Source organism: Apus apus, chromosome 1 (genome assembly GCF_020740795.1).
Source record: "Apus apus isolate bApuApu2 chromosome 1, bApuApu2.pri.cur, whole genome shotgun sequence".
Classification (NCBI taxonomy): domain Eukaryota; kingdom Metazoa; phylum Chordata; class Aves; order Apodiformes; family Apodidae; genus Apus; species Apus apus.
In genome coordinates this window covers 170,365,644-170,391,230 of record NC_067282.1, presented here as the reverse complement: position 1 = coordinate 170,391,230, position 25,587 = coordinate 170,365,644, and the positions used below count along the sequence as shown (strand labels likewise).

Here is a 25,587-nt window from a genome sequence, read left to right as displayed (position 1 = left end):
GATAGAGTATTTCTTTACTGAAGTGACAAAAAGGACTGGAAATGTAAGGACTTGTACAGGAACTCAGCATGTATAGAACAGACTGTACAAAGACAAGGAAATTCCAAGGTCAGGCTTGCTGAATATGGTATTAATTTTGTATTTTCAGAATAGACCTGAGCACTCAGACATCCAGTTTCACTTAGACAAATATGAAGTTAAATGTAAAACGATGTTCAAAGAAAAAAGTATCTTAAAGCACTAACTCAAACGTACCACTGCATAACACCATTAAGCACCTCAGTAAGCTAATGCTTTAAATTTTTTAAATTAACATGAAGGTCTATTTCTCCTCTCCCGTCTCCTTTTTGTAGGCCATGTGTTTTCAGCCCTACCATGTGGAGTAATTTCAGTATCTGTGAATCAGGCTGGAGAAAGAATACCATTATTTAAAGTTAACTCACGCAAGATCTGAAACCAACTGTTTCAAGACCTTGTTTGTACGAGACTTGCAGCTGGTTTTAAAGATAATAAAGTCATGCATACGTGTCTCTGTCTTTTAAAGATGTTCGTTGACGGAGTAACGTAGGTTTTCCCAGGAACTGGAAGTTAACAGAGAACACCGCCAGGACAGAGGGAGAGTCCGTGCTCCTGCACCTGACAGAGCAGAAGGCCCCTCAGTTTTGCAGGGAGGAAGGTGGCAAAGGGAGTTACTCTGTGTGCAGGGAGGGTGTGCATCCGGCGCGGGAAGGGGGACTGCAACAGCGTGGAAATGGAGAGCGCCTCTTTTGGCTTAGACCAAGAGGAAATGTTGTACATTGATGTGTTTGATTATATACCCCTTTTTCTAACCGTACGTGCGAACAGCCCTCGCTCCTGTTCGGAAGGCGCTGCCCGCGCCGCCCCCAGCTGCCCGGACCCCGGGCAGGGCCCCTGCGGCCGCTCCGCTCGGCGTGTCCCTCCGCGCCGGGCGCGGGGCTGCGGCGGGCGGAGGGATCCCGCGGCGCGGGCGGGCGGCATGGCGGCGGCGGCGGGCGGGCGGCCCGCGGGGGCGGCCGAGCTGTGGGGGCTGCCGCTGCCTCCGCCGGCAGCGCCGGGGGGCCCGGAGGGCGAGAGCGAGGAGGAGACCGAGGACGAGCCGGTCTTGGAGGAAGCTGCGCTCCTGGAGGCTCCCGGGCAGGAGCTGGCGGCCGCTCTGCCCCCGCGCCGAGCCGGTGAGGGGCGGCGGGGCCGGGCGGGCGGGACAGGGCGCTGGGTTGGAAACGAGTGAGCTGCAGCCGAGGCCGGTCCCGGCGGGAATGGCGCCGGGAAAGGCGGGAGCCTGCGGAAAGGCGGGTGCTGGGGGGCCGCGGGCTCGGCGGTGCCTGGCAGCCTCCTCCCCGGGCGGGGCTCGGGCCTGCCGGGGAACTCGAAACTCGCTCTTCCCCCGCTACCGGATTCCTAACTGAGGAAGGGAAAATTGTCCGAAGTGTGGCCGCGTGTTGCAACAGTGAGGAAGTTTTCGCGTTCAGGCTTAACTTTGAATAAAAATAAATAAATAAATACGAACGATATATTTTATGACATGTAAGAGTGTTGATGCTTGACAGTAATGATTCCCTACTTTCTGCTTAGTGCTTGGAAAGCAGGTGACATTGGAGTGCCTTTTGCCAAGCAAGAATATTTTATCAAAGAATAGCTTAAAAAATGGCCAAGTTGAACTAGGTAGCAAGGGGAAAAGCAAACGGAGTCGTTGTTACAGCCTCAAGGTCTGCTGGTGCTCTGGTTTGGTGAGAAACAAGCCCTGCTCAACACAGGTTCTCACTTTGTTCTGGTCATAGCTTTGAGCACATTTAGTCCCTAAGCGTGAGTTGAGGAATAGTGTTAATTTTTGTGAGGGAACGAAGATGGAAAGAGAAGACAAACCAGGTAATAAAAAATCTTAAGAGCTTGTCTTAATTGCTCATAATTTTGGTGGTTTGAGTTGCAGGAAGTGCTTGGTATAAAAATGTATCTGAAGGGCATGCAGGCACCGTGGTGCAATACTTTGTGGCAAAAGAGTTTCAAATAGAATGGCAAATTTGACTTGACATAAATGGTGAAATATTAAACCACATGCCAGTGTGTTCGATTGTGCTTAAAAATGTTTATGTGCAAGTTTAGTTTTGTAGTTTTGACACTAAGAAGCAGATTTAGTGCTTGTCTCTGAGGTTGGTTTTGCTTTCGTTTTTGAATACTACTGGAAAGACTGACATCAGGAAGTTTATGAAAGTCCCTGTTTCAGTTTCATTACTGCAGCTGATACAAAAGACAAAAGTAAGCTTCGAACAAGCCCAGCTTTTTTAGTCACTCCAAACTTCTTTTTATGACTATCAATTAACAATGGTTTTGTTTTTCTTTTTAATGGTTCAGTCATTATACAAGAAGAGAACTCCAAAAAGCGGTATGAAGTTGTTGGACGTTTTCCATTGGTTGGCCCTTGGTGGAAGGTTAATGTTAAAGCTAAAAGTGCAGGGACAAAGTACTTTGTGCAAGGATATCCGTCGTATTTTCTGCGGACCGATATAGAAGAAAACAACCGACAAGTCTTTTCACTCTTTCTTAAGGAATGTGGTGTTCCTGAGCATTTTAAAGAAAAGTTTTTTACCTGGCTTCCTGCGGGGTTTATGCTGAGTTTTAGAAATCTTGAAGAAAAACTGAAAGAGTTTCAAGTTGCTCACTTAGAGACAGGGAAGAAGCCTGGAGACACCAAGGATTATGATATCTTCTACTATATTTTGAAATCATGTAGGTATTTTGATTGTATTATAAGATACCATCTAACATGTCGTCATATGAAGTGTATATTCAAATGAATTTTGAACCTGCAAAGATTCTTATTTTTAAATTTGAGGACAATGGGACAGGTGACCAATTGAAGATAGGCATACAGTTAGAAACACAGGACTTTCCTGAATTCTCTAGGCTTCCAGAGTAGAGTTGTCTGTGGTAGAGATGCAAAGACACTGGTGCGGGCTTCCTGTGGTTTATTCAGATGTAACAAGGCTTATTAAAAAAAAATGGGTTCAGTACTGCTTAAACATGGTGGTATACCTTTTTAGGACAAATACATGTTCAGCCCTCTTGTTCCCATTGTGATGCAATCTCTGAGAGTGCTGACTATGTTCCTGCCTGGACGAAACCCAGAAGATGTGTTCCAGTTGTACACCTAAGGTACCCCAACCCCAGTGGGCATTCAGTCCCATGGGACCAGACTATAGATAGTCTGAAGCACAGCATTAAATACAGTCAAGACATCTGAGTTGTGCCTTCAGCACTAGCTGTGTTGTTTTGCTGCAATGATCCGTTTCCATTTTACTGTGTTCCTGATGTGGACACAGGCAGTCCTGGGTTGCTGCTGTACAGAGCCACTTAGATGTCAGTGCCGTGGGACTCAGTACTCTGAGTTGGGGGAAGTTTTTTAAAGTCAGCCCTAGCTGTGCATTAATCTGTACAGACAGGTTGGGTCTATTTACTGTTACGTGCATGCAAACAAAGTCTTCCAGTACTTGGTTTACTGGGCAGTGTCAGGTGAAAAGATGGAGGTGACTATTTCAGAAGTCAGATCATGTCTTAACAGAAGAGTTCAGAACTTCAGTTAGACTTAACTCCAGGTCACATGTGTAAGGAGAGGAAAATTTTAACAGTTCTACTGCTTTTTGTTCTGGTTTTGTAATGCTTGTCATTGGGTGTTATATATCAACAACCCACCCCTCTGTATGTCATGTTACTACTATTGTAATTTTTTTCTGGTTGTCATTAATTGCTGTGGGCTCAACCAGTTTGTTCTTCAAGCCTTCATGATGCTTTTGTGTGGAAGTAGTGTGTGTTGGTTCTCCATGTGTAAATTAAGTACTTGCTTAAAAGGGAAAAGTTTTCATCGTTGCCTTTCTGTAAGTAAGAAAGTGATCAGAGAAAGTGAGAAAAATTGATGATTTAAATTTGGAATGACAAAGTTTCCATATCAATTAATTAGGAATGGCATTTTGTTTTTTTTTCTTGCCAAGCGATGATATTTCTAGAAGTCTCACTTTCTTCTAAAATTTGTTTAAATTCTTCTGAAATTTATTTTTCCACCTGGTCAGTTTCATATCCCCCTTTTGCAGCTATCAAGGGAGCTGATAGGGGAAGTGATAGCTTATATTTGAAGTAATTGAGAAAGATAGTAGAGAGCACTGTTTTCCTATGTTCCTTTCCTATTTTGAACGTTCAACATTGCTGTGTACATCAGTAGGAAAATTATCCTTAGGTAAGAGACAGGTGTGGTGAGGTCTGAACTGACTACAGTATGTAATTGAGTATGCAGCTTAAACCAAGTGTCTAATACGTAGTTTCCAAATGAGTACATTTAGTTGCAATCTGTTTACATTCTTTTTTTTCCCCAAGGCTGTTCAGGGAAAACACTTTAAAAGAATTTGAAAAGGGTTACAAATAAGAAGAAACTGAAAGAAATTTGGGATGTTTTGGAGGTAGGGGAGGCAGAAGGATAAAAGCCAGAGTCAGCTTAAATCGCCTTTGCCAAATGCCTTTGTTTATTGCTTTAAACTTTCTTGGTTTCTGGTGCATACAGTTGCAGGGAAGGCGGTGTTGGTAGCTCTGAGTTTTCCGGTGATACTGGAGTTCTTGCCGGTTCTTCTGCCGCGCCATTTTTGCTGCCTGTTGCAAAGACAGACTGACAAGAGCCATGGTATGGATGGTGAGGAAGTACCTTCCCAAGATGACATGCTATCAAAATTGGATGAGATATTAAAGGATGAGCCATGGAAACTTGGATTCAGCAGGGTAGGTAATGTCAAGCAGGGTAAAAAATGGGGTGTTTGTTACATTTGAGCTTCATTAGAATACGGTGGTGGTTTACTTGCATTCAGTTGATTAACTGGGCATTTGTAGCAGGCAAGCTTACTTCACTTGGAAGTGGATGATGTACTGGACTCAGTTTTAGCAAATGTTTGGGTTTTTTTTCATTTGGTCTACAATTAATTCATCTCAGAAGATTTAAAAAGTGGTTTTGTTACAACAATTTCTTTAGTCTTTTCTACAAGGAACAGAACATTATTCATATGAGGTAACTGGGCCAAAAGTAAGAAAGCTAATTTAAAGTCCTCAGTTGTGCTGTTCAGCTTTATGCTGGCAAATAAGATTTTCTGTGCTTAATACATAGGGCAGTATCTGCTTTCATAGTAAAGTAAGTTACTCTCTGAAGAGGTCATCTGGACTAGTCGTTCTCCTTTTTCGCAATGGAATTTGTGGTTGCTGCTTACCTCTCTGTTCTCCTTGGCTTCATGTGGCTGTGCAGCTTTGCTGCTGCACCTCACCTTAGTGTTTCTGTACCTCAGATGGGAGCTGTAGTTCACAAATGTGACTAGTTAATCCCTCTGCTTCATCCCACCAATGCTTTCGGTGACAGATGTTCTAACTTGTTTTTAAGACCTACAGTTTCAGAGTTTCAGCAATCTAGCCAATATATTCCAGTGTTTCATATCCTTTCCTTTGAAAAGCTATTCCTGATGTCCAGTTTGACTATTCCTTTATGTCGTGCAGACTTCATGCTCTCTTATGTTTTGTACCAAGGACCTGCATTCTCACTGCATTTTTTTATTGCTTGAATACTCTCTTCAGCTTTTTCCCTTAAGGTTCAGCAAGTCCAGTTAAGTTTTCTTTCCTTCGGTTGTTCGCCTCTATTTGCCCATCTGTCTCTCACTATTTTGTGGTAGTCTCTGTAAAGGTTGAGTATTTCTTGGAAGTAGCATGTTCAGAATTGGGTATTCTGGGTAGTGCCTTTCCTATGCTCTGTTTTTACAGTTTTTCTGCCTTTACTTGAAATTGTGCTAACCAGGCTTGCACAAGTTCTCCCTGTACCAAATTTCTGCTCCAGGTTTTTATTTTTAAAGTTTCTCTTTTATAAAGAAGGGCCACTGAGGGGAATTAGCATTCTATCTTACTTTTAAATACCTTGCTTTCATACAGCTTGAAAAGTATTTCAACTTAATATGTGATGGAAAAAACATCAATTCAAATTCCATCCTCTGAATTGCAGTTTGTATTTACTAAGAGGAATGTTACTCAGCAAAAGACTAGCATGTTCTGAAATAAATATATATCGTTTGCTTTTATTCTTTTGGGGGGAAGATTACCCATAGGGAATTGAACCTTTCTTACTGTGAGGCAACGTGGGCTGCCTTCTGTCAGTGTGAGCATCTCCTCTGGAAGATTCCTGACTTGCAGAAGAATGCATTAATTCTGTATGATCAACTCAAGAGGCAATGTAGAGAAATGGGACACACTTATGAAGATCAAGATGAATTAGCTCGTTTTGTATCTAAAGACATGTCCATTGAGCACGTTTGGCAGTCTCTTGAATTTTTGAAAGATGAGAACATAGTGATTAAGGAGAAAAAACTAGTGTTTCTGCCTCATCTTTACAAATCTGAAAAAGACATTGCAATGTATATAGGTGACCTTCTATCAAACCACTCGTGGAAACTGGATGCTGATGTGAGAAAGATATTTAATGTTTCTGAGACATCAGGAGAAACGGTAGACAACAAAATGAATGTTACCCAGGCTCATGAAACGGAACATCAGAATGAAAACAGTCTGGACCATCATAATGGTGAAAATCACTTTTCTGAAAAGGAAGTGGGGTCTACATCTGGTACCCAAAGCAAAGCTGAGGTAGACTCAGATCAGGTGATTGCTATGGAAAAGATTTGTTCTAATCCTGTCACAATCATAAGTGGAAAAGGAGGCTGTGGGAAGAGTACGGTAGTTAGCTGCCTTTTTCGACACTTAAAGCAGATGGAAAAAGAAGTGGAAGCTGCTTCTAAAGACTTTGAAGAAGACCTGGATGCATCTGAAGAGTGGAATACCTTTGATCATAATTTGGAGTCAGAGAATATGTACACCAAAAAATATTTGAATGTATTATTTACTGCACCTACAGGGAGGGCAGCAAGCCTTTTGAGTGAAAAAACTAAGCTCCCTGCGTATACACTGCATCAGGTAAGGATTGTTTGTTTGTTTGTTGTTGTTGTCTTTTGGTTTTTTGTTTTTGTTTTTTTTCTGAAAGACCTTTTGACACTGTCCACTCTTGTTTTGGAAAAAGAAGCTTGTTACTGAACTTCCCGTGTGAAATGTATAGCTATTAATGATAATGGTTAGGTACAGCTTCTCAGCATTTGACAGTCAGTGTTATATTTTGGGGAATCATAAATCAGTTATTTGAATCATAGAATCATAGAATGGTTTGTGTTGGAAGGGATCTTAAAGATCATCTAGTTCCAACCCCCCTGCATGGGCAGGGACACCTCCCACTGGATCAGGTTGCTCAGGTCCCCATCCAGCTTGACCTTGAACACTTCCAGGGATGAGGCATCCACAACTTCCCTGAGCAACCTGTTCCAGTGTCTCACCACCCTTGCACTAAAGAATTTCCTCCTAATGTCTAATCTAAATCTAACCTCTTCCAGTTTAAGTAAATTATTTGCTGTAACTTTTTTTTTCCCTTCTTATGCACATCTCAAATTTGTGCCTTTCCAGGGCATCTGATCTTTTTAGCTTCTCACGTTGTTGTTTTTTTAAGACAGAAATCCTTTCTAGATGGCAGAGCTGTTTTCTAGTGTCCTGTTTTCTAGTGGTCCTATTGATGCCTTCACATACATGAAGAGATCAGTAGCTTGGGGTTGAATAATGAGATAAATTTAATTCACAGTGTTTTCTTAGTTACTGTCAAATATTGTACAATTTTTTAAAGAAAAAAAGTACAAAGCCAGCTCTTTGTTATTGAACTTAGGTTCAAGTTCAGAATTTCAGATAATAGCTCTAAATACAGAATTGGATACAACACCCTGGCTGCCTTTATAAGGCATTTCTTTACAGTTGATCAGTGTCAGAGCTTGATTTATTTTAATTTGTTTCTAGATCATCTATAGTTTTAAAACATGGAGGCGGAGTGAACAAGTACAGCCATGGAAGTTTTGTACTGTGACGATTCTGGTTGTGGATGAGGGAAGTTTGGTGTCTGTACACGTTCTTAGTTTAGTTTTAAAACTCTTGTGTGAGCATGCCCAGCTTGCCAAACTTATTATTCTAGGTAAGTGACACAGCAAATTCAGCATTGCACAGTATTTAATAATACACAATCTACAGTCCAAGTAGCAGAACTGCCATTGGTCTCACTGAGTTTCTTAACAATTCTTGACTGTTGCACTGTCCGGGATTTGGAGATTTCTGCTTATTCATAAGGTCAGATGCGATAGGCAGTTTTCCATCTCTGCTACCAGTATGAAAGGATCTCCCTCCTCTGTTCAGCAGTGTTTTGTCTAATTCTGAAAGTATTAATGACTCCCATGTGGTAGCTTATTGCACCTTAGAACTGCAAAACTTTTCTGATTTCCTTAAATTTAAAAAAGCTAGTGTTAGTGTATTAATCACTTGCTAGAAGGGAGGATTCATGTAATTTTTAATGCTGGAATCACCTTGTTTTAATTCAGAAAGGAAAACAAAGAATTGTAAAATCAAAATCTTTTTCAGAGGTTTGCTTTTTGGCAGGCCATTGATGGCATTTGTTTTCCAATTTGTAACTTTAGAAATATGCTTGTGTAAGATGTGATCACTGTCAGTGTTCATCATGCAGTGTGATCTGCACCTGCTAGTAGAGCATTACTGAGTGAGGAATATGAAAAATGGAAAATACACTACAGTCTGATTCCCCAGAGTTTCTTAGATTCTTGAAAGTTTTATTTCACATAATTGATACTGAGAAAACATGTTACTATGTGAAGGGTTGAGTATTTACTAATTCCAGTGTTGGGTTTTTTTTCAAGACAGTTTTTAACAGCTGATCTCTTACTGCTTCTCAAATAATAATTTCCATTTTGTTTAGGTGATACTAGGCAGCTGCCAAGCATAGACCCAGGAAACATGTTTGCTGATATCTTTGAGGGCCTAAAACCAAAAGGTTTTTCTATGGAACTGCGAACTAATCACAGAGCTGAATCACAACTAATTATAGATAATGCAACAAGGTAGGATTTTCTTATGGATGCAGGAAATATGCTTGTAGTAGGCCTGGTCCTTTATTTGCAAAATAGTAGTGCATCCAGTTTTGATTCTTAGTACTGCTTCTGTTACAGTTTCTTACACTAAATCAGTAAGGCTTGTTTTAAAAGCAAACAACCCCAAAAAAAACAACAACAAAAGCCCCAGATTTTCCCAAGAGTGTATGTGTATTGGACAAAAAAAAAGTGTGTGCTGGAATACTCTTGAATTCCATGGGACGTATTTCACTATGAAATACTCTGTTGTTTTCAAATGAGTTGTGCATGCACAAATAACTTTGTCTTCTGAAATGTCTCAAAGTTGCTTCTCTAAAAAGGATGTTTTAAATACATTGCTGGTAAGTGTGGCAACAGCTAAAACAGGCTGAATTGCATTGAGAGTTTAGATGTCAAGGGCCATTAAATCATAGTTTATATTTTGATGTATTAATACCTAGAAACCTCTAAGTGTTTCCAGCATTTGCATTACTTTTGGTCTGGAAATAATCCTGTTTACTGTCAGTGCATGATTTCTTTTTTAAACCTCAGACAACAAAATCTAGGTCTGAATGCCCAAGACCTTTTGATGTTGATTGGAATTTGAGAATATTCTGAACATTTGCAAGATGTTCCACAATTAGTAAATCTTTTACAATACTCTCCCCATTTTGTTCCATAACACTTCTGTGTCACTTCAGTTTGCTCCCATGAGAACTGCATAGGTAATACTAAGTATCTTCTGCAGTGCAGAAGGTTTTAGAGAATAAATTACCCAGTTTCTACGTGTGAAATCAAGTTATGCTCAGAAGGAAGAGTTTTTGGTGTATGTAGTGTAAATGACCAAGAATTTATAAATGGCAGACTCCAGGCTGATGCAGATGATGATACAGTGGAATTCTTTAACTGGAAATAATTTTTCTTCTCTGTTTTCTCACCACTGCTGTGGTCAAGAATCTCTCACCGGAGGTTTCCTGAATTTGATGAGGTGCTGGAAGTTTCTGATTGGAATGAGGAAATGACAATGCCAAGCCCGGAGAAGAAATTCATTCTTATTGCTTTGCCTGTTGGTGCAGATAGCAAGAGTATGTGTGTACCGTCTTGTCATCTTGACTTTCCCTTTGGTAAAGCATAGACTGTTTAGCTGAAACAAACACTTTGGGAAGATTTTTAGTCTGGTTTTGTTTATGGTATAAATTTAAGTGCTAGAATCATAGTTTACCTTTTGCCTTCTGTAGCTGCACATGGCAAGACCCAGTAAGTGCAGAAGGATACTCTGTAGAGCTCCAGCACACCAGTTATGTTTTGAAATGGGAGTGATAAAGCTTCCACCAGTGTCATCAAATGTGATTGTCCTTTTCATGGTGTAGCTGGAGCTGCCAAAACACAACAGATTTAACTTTTCAGAGGTGAATCATTTGAGTAAACAGCAGCTGTAACAGAATGGCGTGTTGGACAGGAATGTGCACCCAATTCTAGAATCAAGTTAGGAAAATGGAAACAGAAGGGACACCACTGTTTAAAAATACTTTGGAGTCAGGGCTAGGGCCATTTTTTACCTTTATTTAATGGATAAGTGGACTGAGTGACTTCTACTTTATATGCATCAAGAAGCTTCAAGGAGGATGTAGAAAAAAATAGTGCTAATATTATCACCGTAGCGTACTATAGTAACTTATTTAGCAAGCAGAATACTAAAATCAGATTTATTCTGTGAAATCTAAATGTATAGGTCTGTGACCTAACAATGCTTTATCTTTACCTCTTTAATGTGCTGTATCAGAACCTTATATTGCATGGAATACACAGCAGGTAGCTGTTTAACACAGGGAAATAAGAATTTCTATCCTTCCGTATCACTCTTGTCTCTCAGATTGTAATAGTGAGATAACTGCATGATACTTTTAGTGGGGGAGTATATATATGGATGTTTTGTGGTGTATTTTTTTTAGGGCGGGAGTGAAGAGGTGTGTTTTTGTGATGTGTTTTTTTCTGTTGTCATTTTAAACAAGTTGAAATGTCATTGAAGCAAGAAATAAACAAAGGAATTTTCATACTGATTTATGCTTTTCTTTCTTAAAGTAATTGTTCTGCATGTTTTTGTACCTTACCTTTTATGTCTTCTAAAACAGATCTGCAGACTGCCATAAAGACTTTACTTGAAAGAGGACCAGGATTGCAGGATGCCAAACAGTCACAGTTCATTGCTTTCAGAAGGTAATGTGGAATGCAGGCAGATTGAAAAAGCCCTTGCCACAATCTAAAAATAGCTGGAAGTGTTGAGTTGAAGAGACTAGTGGTAATATCATAAAATTACTAGAGAGAACAACAGGCAAGGTGTGATGTTACCTTCTGGTTGCCCCCAGTCTCTCCATGGAGAGTTGCTTCATTTTTTATAAGCTGAATGTTATTTTGCAACATATTTTCTGCCTTTGTGTTCATGTTCATCTGTACTGTGTATGGTAAAGAAGCAAAGAATGGATGTAAGTGGTCAGTTTTTAGTAGGTTCCATACTCTAGTGTCTGCTAACAGTGTAGTGTTCTTCAGAAACAAAATGTGAGGGCTTGACTGCAGGAGGAACCCGCACAATGCAAAGAAATCTCCATATTCAAATGTATCCCATCGTGGCAGATGGCAGAATTTCAGGGTACATGATGGAATATATAAACATAAGCTTCTGTCACAGGTGGACACTGACCAAGTAACAGAAGATATGTCTATTTTGATCACGTGACAAGGGTCAGACTTAATCATATAAACTGATGGGTACTAGTGCTCCTGCTGGACAGTGGTGTTTGCTGACTGGCGTATGGATATTTGGAAGCACAATACTTGTCATATAAGAAGGGGTGGGGTGTAGGGCTCTAACATACGTTGAAGATTGGAAAGGTTGGTAATCAGTGATAGTGTGAACCATTACAGGAGCGTGAACAGTATGGATGGCCTCACAGAAATGCTGATGGGATCAGTGTAATGTCCAGTAGTCCATAAACTTACACTTCTGCACAAAAGGCTACTTGAGAAGCAACTCTTCCACTTTGATTTCCAAAGAACCTTTTTTCAGCAATTGAAAAAACACCCACTTGTTACAGGTTACTAACGTGCAGATAAGAGATGTGTACATTTTAGCTAGTTCACTTGTTTGTTGTGAATGCTCAGTAGCTCTGAAATAAATTTTCTTTCTCCAGCCTGCATTCAGGTACAGTACTGTTCTTAATGATTTCCATGTAAGATTCTTCTAGAATGTATTTATAGGTACTTAATCTGCATTTGAAAGTTAAAATTTCAGGTCTTTAAAAAGCAAATAAATCTTCTGATTATTTTTAATACATCCACAGACAGGAAGTAATGTATCCAGGCTTTAGTTTTTCTTCAGTTTTCTTCTTTATCTTAGAAATAAATCTAGCTAACCTAGATGTGCATTGCAAACATCTTTGCCTCACTTTCAATGGTATTTAGAGAAAACTGTTCCTTTACTGCTCTATCTTCTAAACTTAGAATGGGTGATTCCTTTAAATTGTTGGAGGAAGGTCATCATTGCTAAAACGGGCTTTGTCCATTATTTATAAATTAATGCCTTTGTGACATTGCATGTAATTTTATCTTTTGTACATAACTATTTTGTTCATGTTCTTGTTTTGTATGTTGTAGGCAAGACTGTGATATAATAAATGAACTTTGTTGCCGACACTATTCAAACCATCCAACCAGGTAAGCTGGTGTTGTGCAGTTTTTCCTTCGAACAATCTCACATCGTTTTGGAAGTGTTCATCAGGTCAACAACCTAAAACAAGATTGTAAAACCTTTAATGTTTTACCTAGATCTGATTATTTATGTTAGAAAAAATGCATATAATAATCTTTGGTGGGTTCTTTGCACTCAACCTGGACTGTGAACAGAGATAACATTAAACTAAATGTTTGGTTTTTGTTTGAATTGTCATTATGTGAAATCCAAGATTTTGAGTTACTGTTGAATATTCAAAATTGATGTAAAAGCAACTTGAAAAAAACCCACAAGGTGAATTATTTTTTACCACTGTATTTCTAAACAGATTCTGGAATGTTTTTGGAAGGAACATTGTGGTGCTACTGCATATTACTGGTTTTTACCAAAAGGTTTTACAAAAGTTCAAGAAACACCTTTTAAATGTGAGTTGACTTAACTGTTTAGAACATTGTTAAGGTTTTTAATATGACCCAAGTATAGTGAGGGAAAGAGGAAAAAATACTGAGAGATTCTAAATACGTAGTTTGTAAATAGGTTTCTCCCTTTTTCTTTCTCTGACCTAGAGACCATAAAAACCGACTTTTATTCCAAATTGATGACAAGATCTCCTGCACGCGGAATACGTATCTCAAGGATCTCTTGCCAGACTCTAATTTCAGAGGGGATCCTAATGTACATGAAGGTGGAGAAACCCCCCTCACTGCACACCCTGCTGAAGAGGACAAGCGACTCTGCAATGGAGACATATTTTTCATTACAAAGGTAAGTCCTTTTGTCAAAGCCCCAAGGGTTACCCATTCAGTCTTTGTTGACTCCCCAGAGCAAAACAATTCACACTTCAAAATTTTAGTCCATAACACAAACTAACTTAGTTCTTCTGCTAAAGTATCATGGGAAAAGCAAGAAAGAGGCAAACTTGCAATAGCAAGTTAAAAAAAAAACAAACTGGGCATTTCTGTAGTTTCAGTTGGTCTGCTCGTGTCCAGTGTAAATCAATTCTGTAAATACTCTACTGCGATTGTAACATATAATGTTTTGGATATAGGTAGAAACACAGCCTTAAGTAAAGAATAAAGCTAATGTTACATCTACGGTTCTTTAGCAGCAAACTAAGCTGACCAAAAAATACAGCAGCACAAAACTCTGTATTTTTCTCCTGGATTCAGTGAGTTGAGCTGACTCAGGAAAGGACCCAGTGAAAGTACCAATATTTGTGAATGAGAAAGGGGGATCATACGGGGTTGGCAGGAGAGAGTAGGCTCTTTCCTGTTTGTGGCAACAAATTGTTGAATGGCCTCACTGCTATTATTTCACTGTACCCTAGGATAATCCAAGTTTTCTGGGAGCTAAAACTTAAAAAAGCTTTTTCTTACTAAACAGGAGTTAGGGTAGGCCACGTACAGGGAAACTATTTTCCTTGACAGTAGTTGGTGAAAGGTAATAATCTTTTGGGTTTTAAGTATCTTCTGAAGCTGTTCCACTTGGTTGACATTGCAGCTATTGCAGTTTCAGGGAGGCAAGCGCAGGGACAAAGGCAGATGTACAGACATCGATCAAACTGCTGAGACAAGGTCAGTGCTGAGTGTTCTTGTGCTGTTTCTTTAGGATGTAGAAGTTGATAAGCAGCGTTTACTGACCATCAGTAGCACGTACGGCTCCACCTTCACTGTGAGGTATAAGGCACTGAAGAAGCTATGTCATATAAAACATGCATGGGCCAGAACTATTCACACATTTCAGGTAATAAAAAAAAGTAGCTATGAGCTGATGAAACTTTCTCATGGCTTTATCTTGGTAATGCATTGTATTTTTACATGAAGAGACAAGCTTTCTTGAAACTAAAATTCCTTGACTGCAGGATAGAAAATATTTTTGAGCATCCTCAGTTGTCTCCAGTTTCCTTGTTCTTATACGTTTGTTTGTTATTTTGTGGTTGTTTTTTTTTAACTACTTACTGGAGATCTTACTTTGATAAGGCATTCTTAAACATGTTTCAGGGGTCTGAGGAAAAAACTGTTGTCTACGTGGTTGGCAATCCTGGCCGTCAGCACTGGCAGCACGTGTACACCGCCGTGACGAGGGGGCGCTCCCGAGTCTATGTTGTATCTGAAGAGCCGCACCTCAGGAGGGCAGTCACTAACAGAAACATTCCCAGAAAAACTCGCTTGCGGAGATTGTTGAGAGAGGCAATCACAGAAACAAGCAGCTGTCCCAAACAAACTTCCTTTCCCCTGACAAAGCGCTGGCAAAATCAAGAGCTTGAGACTCTGTCTGTTTCTGTATCTCAAGGTGCTCCTGGCCCATCTGAACCTCCAAGTGACTTGATCGAAGAGAAAGGGTCTCTGGTTCTCAGTAAGGAAGGGCAGATGGGCATTTTGCAGCAAAGTCCATGTAAAAGACAAAGTCTTGCACAGAGTTCAGCAGCAGAAGATTCCCCTCTTGGGTCTTCCAGACTTAAGAATCTAACTTTGGGACAACCAACTCCTAGGAAGCTTTTCAAAAGCTAACAAACAAGTAGCTGCCTATGTGAGGAACTTTTCTTGGATCTGTTTTATTCAAGATTTTTGGAATGGGGCAGCTGGGTATGTAGATGATTTTCAAAGGCTCTTCTGTATTTGCATGTTCTACAAAGAACAGCTTGTTTTACAGCGAGCCTTTTCAGTGATCTGTTTTTAGTGGGAGAGTCCTTGGTGTCAGTCATCAAAAGTCATAGAATTCTTTTGTTTTGGTGAAAAATTAACTTAAGCGTCTTACAGGATTCAGACATTTCCTTAAAAAAAACCAAAACTGATGTGCCCAAACTTCAGTTTGCTCCGGAATGAAAAAAAAAAAAAAGTTTGCAAAGGGGACTTTACTTTTTTCTAATGTGATAGATTTATGGGCATGAAGCTTTAATGGATTATGGATTTTAATCTTGTTATAAATAGAGCAAGAAATTTGCCCATCAGTTACATACAAATTTTTTTCCGCTTTGGACTTGAAAGAGATTTTAGAACTTGCTGCTTTAGCTCATAGTTACATGCTGATAATGCTTTTGGTAAGAAAAGCAAAATTCCAAGTCAGAGAGTTCAAGTACCAGTCCATTTTCAGGCTTCTTTGTGTACTGTGTGACTTGCTGGATTGTAATGTTTGAGGTTAGTAAGCTGAATGTTTAATCAACATCAGACAAATTGTATTAAAATTTGGACAACTTGCTTAATTACTTTTAACAATTTATTTTTTTATGCATATGGCAGGAAAAAAGTGTAACATAAATATGAACATGGTATTTTTGCTAAAACTGAGGGGAAAAAAAGTGGGAAAAATATAAAGCAGAAAAATGCTAACTCATCTTCAATGTCTTTAAATCACTGTTTATTTCAATTTATACAGTTTTTCCATACAAATATCTGCAACAGTTTGGATTTCAAAAAAACATAACATAGACGATAAATATCATGCTATTAAAGTATTAAATTTGTACAAAAATACTTTACAGTTTAATACTTATTTGTTACAAATAAAAATACATATTTAAGTGATTCATGAACCTTTTTTTTTTTTTTTAACATGATTCAGCATTGAATGTCCTCCTGACCTTTTCTGGCAGTGCTGAAATAGAAACCAGAGAAGCTTGTGTGTGCAGGGCAGGTGAGCTTGTTCATATACTGGAAACAGCAACAGGGATACAGTTAAACAGTTTAAATTGACCAGAAACAACTCTGTAAGGTGATTTGCTTAGATATGGAGACTCTACAAATGTACAAATCCAGTATCTTTATATTCACCAATAACAATAATTACCAAGAACAACTTGAGTACCGAAATAAACCAAAGCAGCTGCTGGTGAGCCTATAGAGCAACTGGCAGTATTTTATTGCTTAGGTGGAGAGGGGAGAGGAGAGAATTTGTGTGATGTGTTTGTAAAATATATTTACAATTTTAAATTCTAAAAACATGTTGCAGGGGGTAATGTTTATCATAAACATGGCTGAAAATCAAGCATATTAAATGGGACTCTTGGCCCTTTGAGAAATTGACTTAAAAAGCTCGCGTGTGACAGTACAAGTTTACAGGTTTATGAATGATTAAGGAGCTTTTGTATCAGTCATCCAGTGACAGTTAAAAAAGGTCATTCTTTTAAAATCTTTCTAATCTGCCTGAACTCATTATTCTTGTCAGTAATCCTCCTTTAGAGGTTTTATCTCACTAAAAAGGTCTCTGCTTAAAAATTGCCACAGGTTGCCAGACATACCATGAAACAGTTCATTGCATAGGGAATACCATAGCTTCTAAAAGAACATACCAAAGGGGGGGGGGGGGGGGGGGGGGGGGGGGAGCGGGTAGTGATGTTGACACAAACAACGCAGCTTCCTACAAGCATTTTGTTAAAAAGATGGAAACGGTGCTGTGTCTGGAGAGCGCACCCTTCCTGCCAGCAGGGTAAAGGTCCCTTGACATGACAGATCAAACCACCTGACAAGACAGCTGCTGCAGTGTCCTGCTCTGCCCCATCAAATGTTTTTTTTTAAAAAAATGTCACCTGGACACCACTGTTAGCAGCAGTTAACTCTGTGCTTTTCCCACAAACAGCAGCTGCTGATGGAGAAGAACATTTAAATCATGTTTTAAAAATCTCCCCAGCTTTTTATCTGTGGGGGGGAGGAAAGGCCCTCACAATTTTTCATACTGTTGCTAATGATAGTGTGTTTAGAATGGAATTACTTAACGAAGAATTAAACTTTTCCAAAAGTAAGCATGAATTAATTTAAACCTTGAAACAGACAGGCTGACCTCCTGTGCTTTCTAGTGCTATACGGCATCTGAGCCTTGATCTTGGAGACCTCTTAAAGGGATTTAGCACCATAATTGTCTTCTGTTACTGAATGTCCCCCTGAAGTGACTTTCTGCTATAATGTATTGGTAGGATCCCTTGTCTCTGTGTTCACACTGGCATGTCCGCTCTGTTGAAGGAAGGTGTCATGCTGATCACTCCACTCCCCACTCATGGAAGTCTGTTGCTCTGAGCTGCCTTTCTGAGATGCCAGTGGGTTTCTGCTGATCACCAGTTCCAGCTTATTTCCAGACTCTGCGATGAGGGGCACAACTAGGCAGCAGTCAAAGTCTCTGGTGCGAACGTGGTTTACCTGAATGATTAAAAGATTGATTTTCCTTACCATTTTAGGGAAAAGAAATGACATCACAAAAGAAACAGATTTATCCTTGAGATTATAGAACCTGATTTAAATATTCCAAGTTGAAATATTCCAGGTGGAGAGTCACCCACTACAAGACTTGCTTAACCATGGTGTCTGGTCTGAAGACACCGGGTAAGTCTTCTACGCACCCTGAACAGAACATAGCTGAAGTGGGTATATTTGCACTGGTGATAGCTGCTGGCTGCTGTCATCATGCCCACTCCATAAATGACATTTACCAGCGCATAGTTTTTCATGGTGTTCATTAATTTAAATGCAATAAATCACATCTGAAATTTCAATTCTGTTCAGGTCTTCTCTAGCTTTAATTAATATGCTTAAATTTATATAAAGAGTCTTGCTGGTCTCGTTTTTTTCATCACAGTGCAGCTTGGCACAGTGCTAAGTGTGATGCTGAGTATTACATTATTCAGTCAACAACTTGGATTAAGTGCAGAAACAATTCCCAAGTCTGTATCAAGAACAGCAAAAATTACAAATCAGTCTGGAAATGCCTTGGGAAATTCCAGCTTTCCAGTGAGCATTCTTATGTCTCCTTGGGCATTCTGAAATACCTAACATTCTAACAGAATTTGTGTATACAAAGCTGGTTTCACAAGAAAATCTAACCTTGGTGCCACTGCATAAAAGCCCAAGTCACCATAAACTGCTGCCTGTTCTTTTTGAGGCTTTAAGCAATTTACATGGCCTGTGGCACAGAGCAATTAAGATCATTTTTCCTTCTTCCTTTCCCCCCCCTACACAAAACCTTTCCCAGCAGAGATACAAAAGAACAATACTGCTCATCATTTAAAATATAAGCAACATAGATAATAAGGCTGTTCCAAAGAAGTGATGAAAGGACTTTGTGCAGTTTTCTACAATCATGGCTGTGTAGGGAGTCCCAAACACCCTGCAGTGTGGTTACAAATCTTTTTACAACATCATCTGCATCTCATGTCCCTTCACACTAAGCCTGCCTGGTGCCAGAACCATTACCTGTAAGAGTCTGTCGTATGGTTTCAGACCTCCCAGATCGCCAGGGCCAGCTGGCCGAATGTTTTTAACATACACGCCTTTTTCTAATAAACCATCTGAGACACTAAATCCAAAGTCTTCTCCATCAGAGTCCTTGTACAAAGTTACCTGTGGAGGTGATGTGACATGATGAGAAGGAATAAAAACCAACACCAGAACAAACCATTTGTCCACATAACTACAAGCATTAGGCAGGCCTTCTTCCTTGGATGGTTTTGGTCGTTTTTTTTCCTCAGGGAGACCACTTACCTACTATTTGGTACTTACAGTATTAAGAGTTGTTCCCATTTTGACATTATATTAAGATGCTCAGAAGCCACCTTATTCTTCAGTAATAAACAGCCCTTTTCACTTCTGCTTGCCAGCTGGAAATTGGTGGTACTTAGCCCACTTTTTGTGGCATCAATTTTTTTAAGACTTAGGTTTTTGCTCTCTAGTTGCCAGGACCTGAGTACAAGATTAGGTTTAGTTTTGCTTCAGGGATGAAGACCTGGCCTCAACCAAACAATTGGTGTCATGTCTTCCAAAACTTCCAGAGGACATAACCACAACTGGCACTGGCAGTGGTCCACCCTGTAAAGCCAAATCTCCAAAGTGCTCAGTATAAGAGTTACAATGCAATCTTTTAAGAAAGTACAAATAAGGCTTGTTCTGAAGGAACTTGCAGGCAGTGTTCTCAACAGTTACTATCTAAAAGATGGTCATTCAAAAGCGGGAAATAGAAGTTAACAAAAGTTAGGAAAAGGGTTTTGGGCTCTCAGGTGTTCAGAGAACAAGTCCTTGCAGGTAGTTCTGTGAATTCAGTTATTTCACAGAAGAAGACCGAGAGACTTCTTTGTAGGAATGTGTTTTTGTTTCTGTGAGGTTTGGGTTTTTTTCTTGCTTCTCTCTCACATAAGGAGTGCAGATCTATACAAGTAAATTGTGTCAGTGGTGTGACACCCATTTTGTATGTAGACGTGGATGGTGCATTGCTGGGCTGCTGTGAAAACATCTCAGTTTTGTGCCATGGTGAGCACAAATACCCACACATAGTATTTGTCCCTTACTTTACACAAGTTCCTCCTCTTCCCTTATTTTTCTCCCTCTGTACAGCAGAGCAAAGCAGAAAGCCACACCTGACAGCTTTCTCCCTGCCAGTGACTTTTTTTTTATATGAGCTGTCCTGTTAAACTTCCCAGTGGCTGCTGTGTTTATCTTTTTTCCCATCTTTCCCCAAAATAACTTTTTGCTGAACCTGTCATACTTCCTCCTTCTCAGTGTGTATGTTAGAAGTCAGTGGGCATTTCAGCTGCTGAAAAAGCTAACTGCAAATTCAAAATAATTAATCATAGAATAATTTTCATTTGTAGCAACAGCTGCTGTACCAGTAGGACTCTGAGGAACTAATGATTTGTTATCAACAGAGGCATTTGTGCTATCATGGCATGTCTAACATGGCTTTGATCTCAAGTATGTTTGAGGTGCTATGAAAGTGCTGTAAGGCTAACATTCTACAAGACTAAAAAAATAAAGGAGGGAGAGAGATTTTATTGACGTATTTGTGTGCATTTCCTGGCAAGAATGAAAAATAATTTGCATTGGACCAAGCCACAGATTCTCTTCAAATGAGGTAACTTTTTTTCCTCACCATCACAAAGGACAGGAGCACTTCATGTTAACCACTTCATAAAGAAGCCTTGAAAATTCAATGTAACAATGTAAGGCAGTGCCTAAGAGGAGAAAACTTAAAGTACTATGCACTGTTCTGGCACAGATGGCACAGTTTCCAAAGGAACTTCCCCTTTCCACTTAGTCCTTTTCTTCCCCCCCCCTTGTCTTCCTTCAGGCACTGGAATTAAAGGGAGTTGGGTCTGGCCTCAGGTGAACTGCAAAAGCATATGAAATGGGACTGTGAAGTCATCTAGACTACATTCTTGTCCTAAGGCAAGATCAACTGCATCTAACCCATTTCTGAGAGACATTTATCTGTCCTGCTTTTTAAAATCTTCAGTGGTGGAGAGCACACCATCTATGAAAGCACTCCTGATTCCAGTGCTTCAGATGTTTTCCTTGGGTTTAAACTAAATCATCCTTACTGAGACCTGAGCCTGCTGCTATCTGCAGAGAACAAGATCACTCTATTTTCTCCGTCTCTGCAGCAATGTGAAACAAGGCTTGTTTTTCTCTGGACTCTATTCAGTAGGTCAACATCTTTATTTAATTTTAAGACCCCAAACTGGAGACTCTATTACAGTCAAGCCCTTATCAAAGTCAAGCTAGAGTGGAGAATAATTCTGCATGCACTACAGATGCTGGCTTCATTTGTGCATTCTAAGAAAGTGTTGCTTTTTTTCTGTTTTGAGAGAGTGGCCTAAAAGCAAACAAAATACATCCAAATTCTGCTCTGCAGAACTACAGGAAGTGCTGTTCCACATTAGCTCACCTTACTTGTGTCTTGTGTGTAATGCACATTACTGCATCCTCAGCTTGTGAGTCAAAAAACTGGAGGGCTGCAAATACCAAAGGGCACAAAAGTGGGTTTTGCTGCAGAGGGACAGTGGGAAGTACTGCAGTGGAGTGGAGGGGTGGGAGAGAAGGGCAAGGACAGAAGAAGTTGAGAATGATCATCCAAAGTCTTTTACTGCCCCCCACTTGTTCAGGTTGGACTTCCCTGATTTATATGGATTGAGTACTCTGGAAAGGGATGACTCATTACCCTGCAATCACAACGTTCATGAATCAAAATATTTTCTAATTTCTGTGGTTCTTCAGATCTACAGAATATTTTCTGCATACAGATCTTCAGATCTACAGATCCTAGAATATTTTAAAAAAAAACTGTTTCCCTTACAGCCATCTTCTCTTGACTTTTGGTTTATCTAACAGGAGCTTGGAAATTATTCACTTAAGGGATGAGGCTGCAATTTCACTTTGTTGCACGTTTGACAGCTGTCACATTTTTAAGGTGCAAGTCATGCACAGAACTTTCTTTTATATCACAGGTTACAATTTTGGAGCTATTTCTTTTTAGGGCAGCATATATTCTTCAAAGGGAAATGCAGAGTAAAAATCTTGCTGTCTGAAATACTCAGATTTTTATTTCATACTGGCTGTGGGCAAAGCCCTACCACACAGGTTTCTCATCTTCTACCACTTCTTGCCAGTACTGCAGCCCTATCTTAAGGGTAGGAGATTGCAGGCAATTCATGCAACACCTAAACCATGCTGGTTTATCTGTATTTCTGATCACAACTGCTTGCAAGGTTTGATCTCAATAGCAAAATCTCCATTATGGGCCATTTGCTAGACTTCTAATTTTACATCAGAAGCCTAAGAGAACAAGCTGAAATGGAAGTTTAATTCATATTTCATAAACAAATAGTTACAAATTTTAAACAGCAGCTAAAAGTTTTGAGTGTGTTTCTATGCCTCTGTTCCCTCTCAAATCTGCAGGAAAAAGCCTTATTTAAATTTATACATTTTGCACAGATCAGCTATTCAGGTATTTTAACCAACTGTAATTTTAGGTTAATGACTGTTTGCAATAATAATATTGAAAAATTATCTGATGTCTAGTGCATATTTTTGCTCTCAAAGGAATGTGTGCTCTAAGGAACTTGTAAAAACTGGTCTACTATGATTTTTAGAAAAATATTAATCTATATGATTGCCTAGGTAGACAAAATCAATTAAAGACACTCATTAAATTTGGGTACTGATATAGCAATATGCTATCCAGCTAAATTAAATGTTCCTGATTAAACCACCAAGAACAAATGTTCAAAGAGATTTGTACAACCTTTATCTCAGGTTTCCTCCTGCTTTCCTCAGGACAAAAGACAGTTCAAGTGCACGTTTGGTGAATGTAAAGCAGTGAAGTAAGAAAAAGAGCAATGAAAAATTCCAGTTAACTTGCTGCAAAGTTTGCAGCATTCAGCAAAATAATCCTCAGGGCTGTATACAGGGAGAAGGAAAAGCTGTCAGGGGTACAGCTGAGAAGGACAAGCTAATAATGTCATCTGCTCCTGCTGCTGCTCCTTTGGACTTACTCATTTGTGTTTGCAGCCTGAGCAGTTTTTATTCAGTCTTATTCTCTCTTACCTCATACAGTGGGACATTTCATTTTTAAGTGTGCCTTTTTCTTTGGTAGAATCATGTATTCTTGCTCTCTCACAATGAGATTATGAAAAACCAGTGGAACATTGACCTTAGCTGGTCCAATTTCTGCAATCAAACTAAGGTATGAAGTGAAGGTCACAGAGGCATGCGAACTCATTACACTGAGACAGCAAAAAGGCACCTGAACTGTCCTGGTGAAGAAACTGGGAAAGCTCAGCAGTGTACAGATACATGCTTGAGTGTCTTGCTGAGGTAAGTCTTAGGCAAATTGTCTTATCTTGTATTTCCATGACTGTTTTATCATCACAGTTTTCCAAAAGAGTTCTTATTTAATTAGTTGTCCTGTCAGTGGCCCAGCTGATGAAGACATTTGCCTGCAGAGGGCAGAGCACATTTGCCAGCAAGACCTGGTATGAGAAATACTTAAATCAAGGCATTTGTCTGATAGTGAATTCTGTCTGTGGCTGTTTTGGAAAACTATCATTAGACAAGGTGTCCATGAGAAACAGCAACTGAATAGGTTAGTAGTGTTAAACTAGAGATCTAATACAAAAATTAAGGAGGGGAGAGAAAATAACAGGCACGTTTCTACACAAGAAAAGGTAAGAAAAGTAACAAATAAGAACTTGCTAAGATGGGCATGAATCCAAAAGCAGTCCCTGCTGCTTGAGTTAATCTGTGTGTGTCATCACAGGGATACAAGCCCAATTTGGTGAACCAGACTGTAAGAGTCAACCATTGGTTTCTATTTTTTTTTAAATGACTGTAAGGATTTGGAAAATCCTTGGTGCAGGTTCAACTTTTAGATTTTTAGAAAGGAAATTACTCTCTTGTGGATGACAGGACAGACAGTACAAGCAAAGTCAACATTGCTTGAGCAGACAGTGACAAAAGTGGGTATATTGTCTGAACAAAATGTTGAAATCACTAAAATGGAAGGTCACGGGAATCTTAAAAAAAAGAAAACTGAACAGAATGAGATCAAGGACAGGGGATTTTTTACTGTCCAGGACTCTGAGAGCAAGCAGCTATCATAGAATACCCACTCATTAACAGAAATCTGACTCCTCTCCAGCAAAGGATTTATTTTATCAGTCATGAATGACTGGTTTTATGATCCATAGGAGAAAACGGCCTTTGCTGAATATAAGCACATCATGTAAATGCCTAGTGTAGCTTTATACCTCATATCACATTGGACATACGAATAGCATAAAACTATCACAACACACCCTACTGATTGTTTACATTGGCAGTTGATTAATTTTCCACACGTAAGATCTGCTCTCCTCTATTTTCTACAAACATTCCTTTAGCCCATCCCCAGTGAGTCCTTACCTCTGTCAGCTACACTGAACAAACTATGAACTAAGCTCAGTCAAATCCACAGGGACTAGAAACTGAACCATGAGAATGACAACATGTGACCTCTTAACAAAATTTCTCTGCCTCCTCTCTGGGAAGATCTCAGAACTTTTAAGAGGAAGATGGGTGCGGGGGATGTGATCCTCATTCCCATCAAGTCCAACAGCACTGTAATGTTCCCCAAGGTTTTGGAAAATGGTTGTTGTTATAGCCTCAGTGGACTTGAGGCATGAGCTGGTAGGGGTTTGTTGTGAGTATCTAAAGATACTTTATCCAGTACTTCCTGGATAAAGGAAGAGCCACCTTAGTATCACCAGGTGATTTCAACAGTCTTGAGCAGTGAAAAATTGCATAGACTGAAGATTATCCTTTTTAGAGCAAAGAAATTTCAAAGAGAAGAGCAGCAATAGCTAATTTGAAACAGCATTCTATATTATGTACGTCGAGCCTCATGTATTTGATTCAAAATGAGTGTTAATTTGAAAAAGGACCAATGGGAGCCCCAAACTCTCCTGAGTAATTTCCTAAAGAAATATATTTTCTAGAAATCAAACTTTTCTTTCTTAATGAACACATTTTGCAGAGATGAGTTATTGGTATTGTCAATTCAAATTAGCAGCGGATCTTCCTTGCAGAAGAGCAGTCCCTTCTGAGGATTTATTGTAAAACAAAATAGTAGACAAGGATACATCGTGTTTGTTTGTTTCCCCCACAAGGATGTATCATTAATGTGTTTGTAAGAACTAATATGCATGGCCCCCAAATTACATCTGTGGAGTCATTATAAAAAGTGCTTACTGTATTGCCACATAATGAGATTCCCTGTGCTGAATATATTATTTCAAAACTGTGAGAAGGAAAATTACAGACCTTGTGTAACTCCACAGGAGTTGGTGACATGATTTCTTTCATTTCTTGCTTAATTTTTCTCAGGGCCATGGACTTTCTCCCCACATCTGACGGCAACGTGTTGCTACGAGTAGCTTGACTGTAATGTGGCCTTACAGTACTTCTTTCCTGGAAGCTGGCTTGTCTTCCCAGCTGGCTACGAGGTTGTGGATTTTCATGATTCAAACTCATTGTACTTCCTGACATAATTGTGGCCTAGAGCATTAATGAACAGGTTAATTTTTAACACAGAATG

General features: G+C 39.5%; 2 protein-coding genes across 2 annotated transcripts in view; one reads left to right on the top strand and one right to left on the bottom strand.

The window, feature by feature from the left end:
• The first annotated feature begins 751 nt into the window (after positions 1–751).
• HELB (DNA helicase B) lies at positions 752–15,961 on the top strand. The gene is made up of 12 exons (XM_051622133.1): positions 752–1,193; positions 2,371–2,745; positions 4,568–4,779; positions 6,127–6,999; positions 7,918–8,089; positions 8,882–9,023; positions 9,987–10,117; positions 11,165–11,249; positions 12,684–12,743; positions 13,326–13,524; positions 14,368–14,502; positions 14,760–15,961. Exons 1-12 carry the CDS (start codon positions 752–754, stop codon positions 15,267–15,269), a joined length of 3,336 nt encoding a protein of 1,111 aa, XP_051478093.1. The 3' UTR covers positions 15,270–15,961.
• Positions 15,962–17,101: 1,140 nt separating this feature from the next.
• The window catches only part of GRIP1 (glutamate receptor interacting protein 1), a 226,280-nt gene continuing 217,794 nt past the window's right edge, over positions 17,102–25,587 (bottom strand). Inside the window, exons 23-25 of the mRNA XM_051607939.1 lie at positions 25,314–25,547; positions 18,939–19,085; positions 17,102–17,888 (exon numbers count right to left, since the gene is read on the bottom strand). Of these exons, the coding sequence (XP_051463899.1) occupies positions 17,652–17,888; positions 18,939–19,085; positions 25,314–25,547 (618 nt within the window). The 3' untranslated portion in view covers positions 17,102–17,651. The remainder of the gene's footprint in view (positions 17,889–18,938; positions 19,086–25,313; positions 25,548–25,587) is intronic.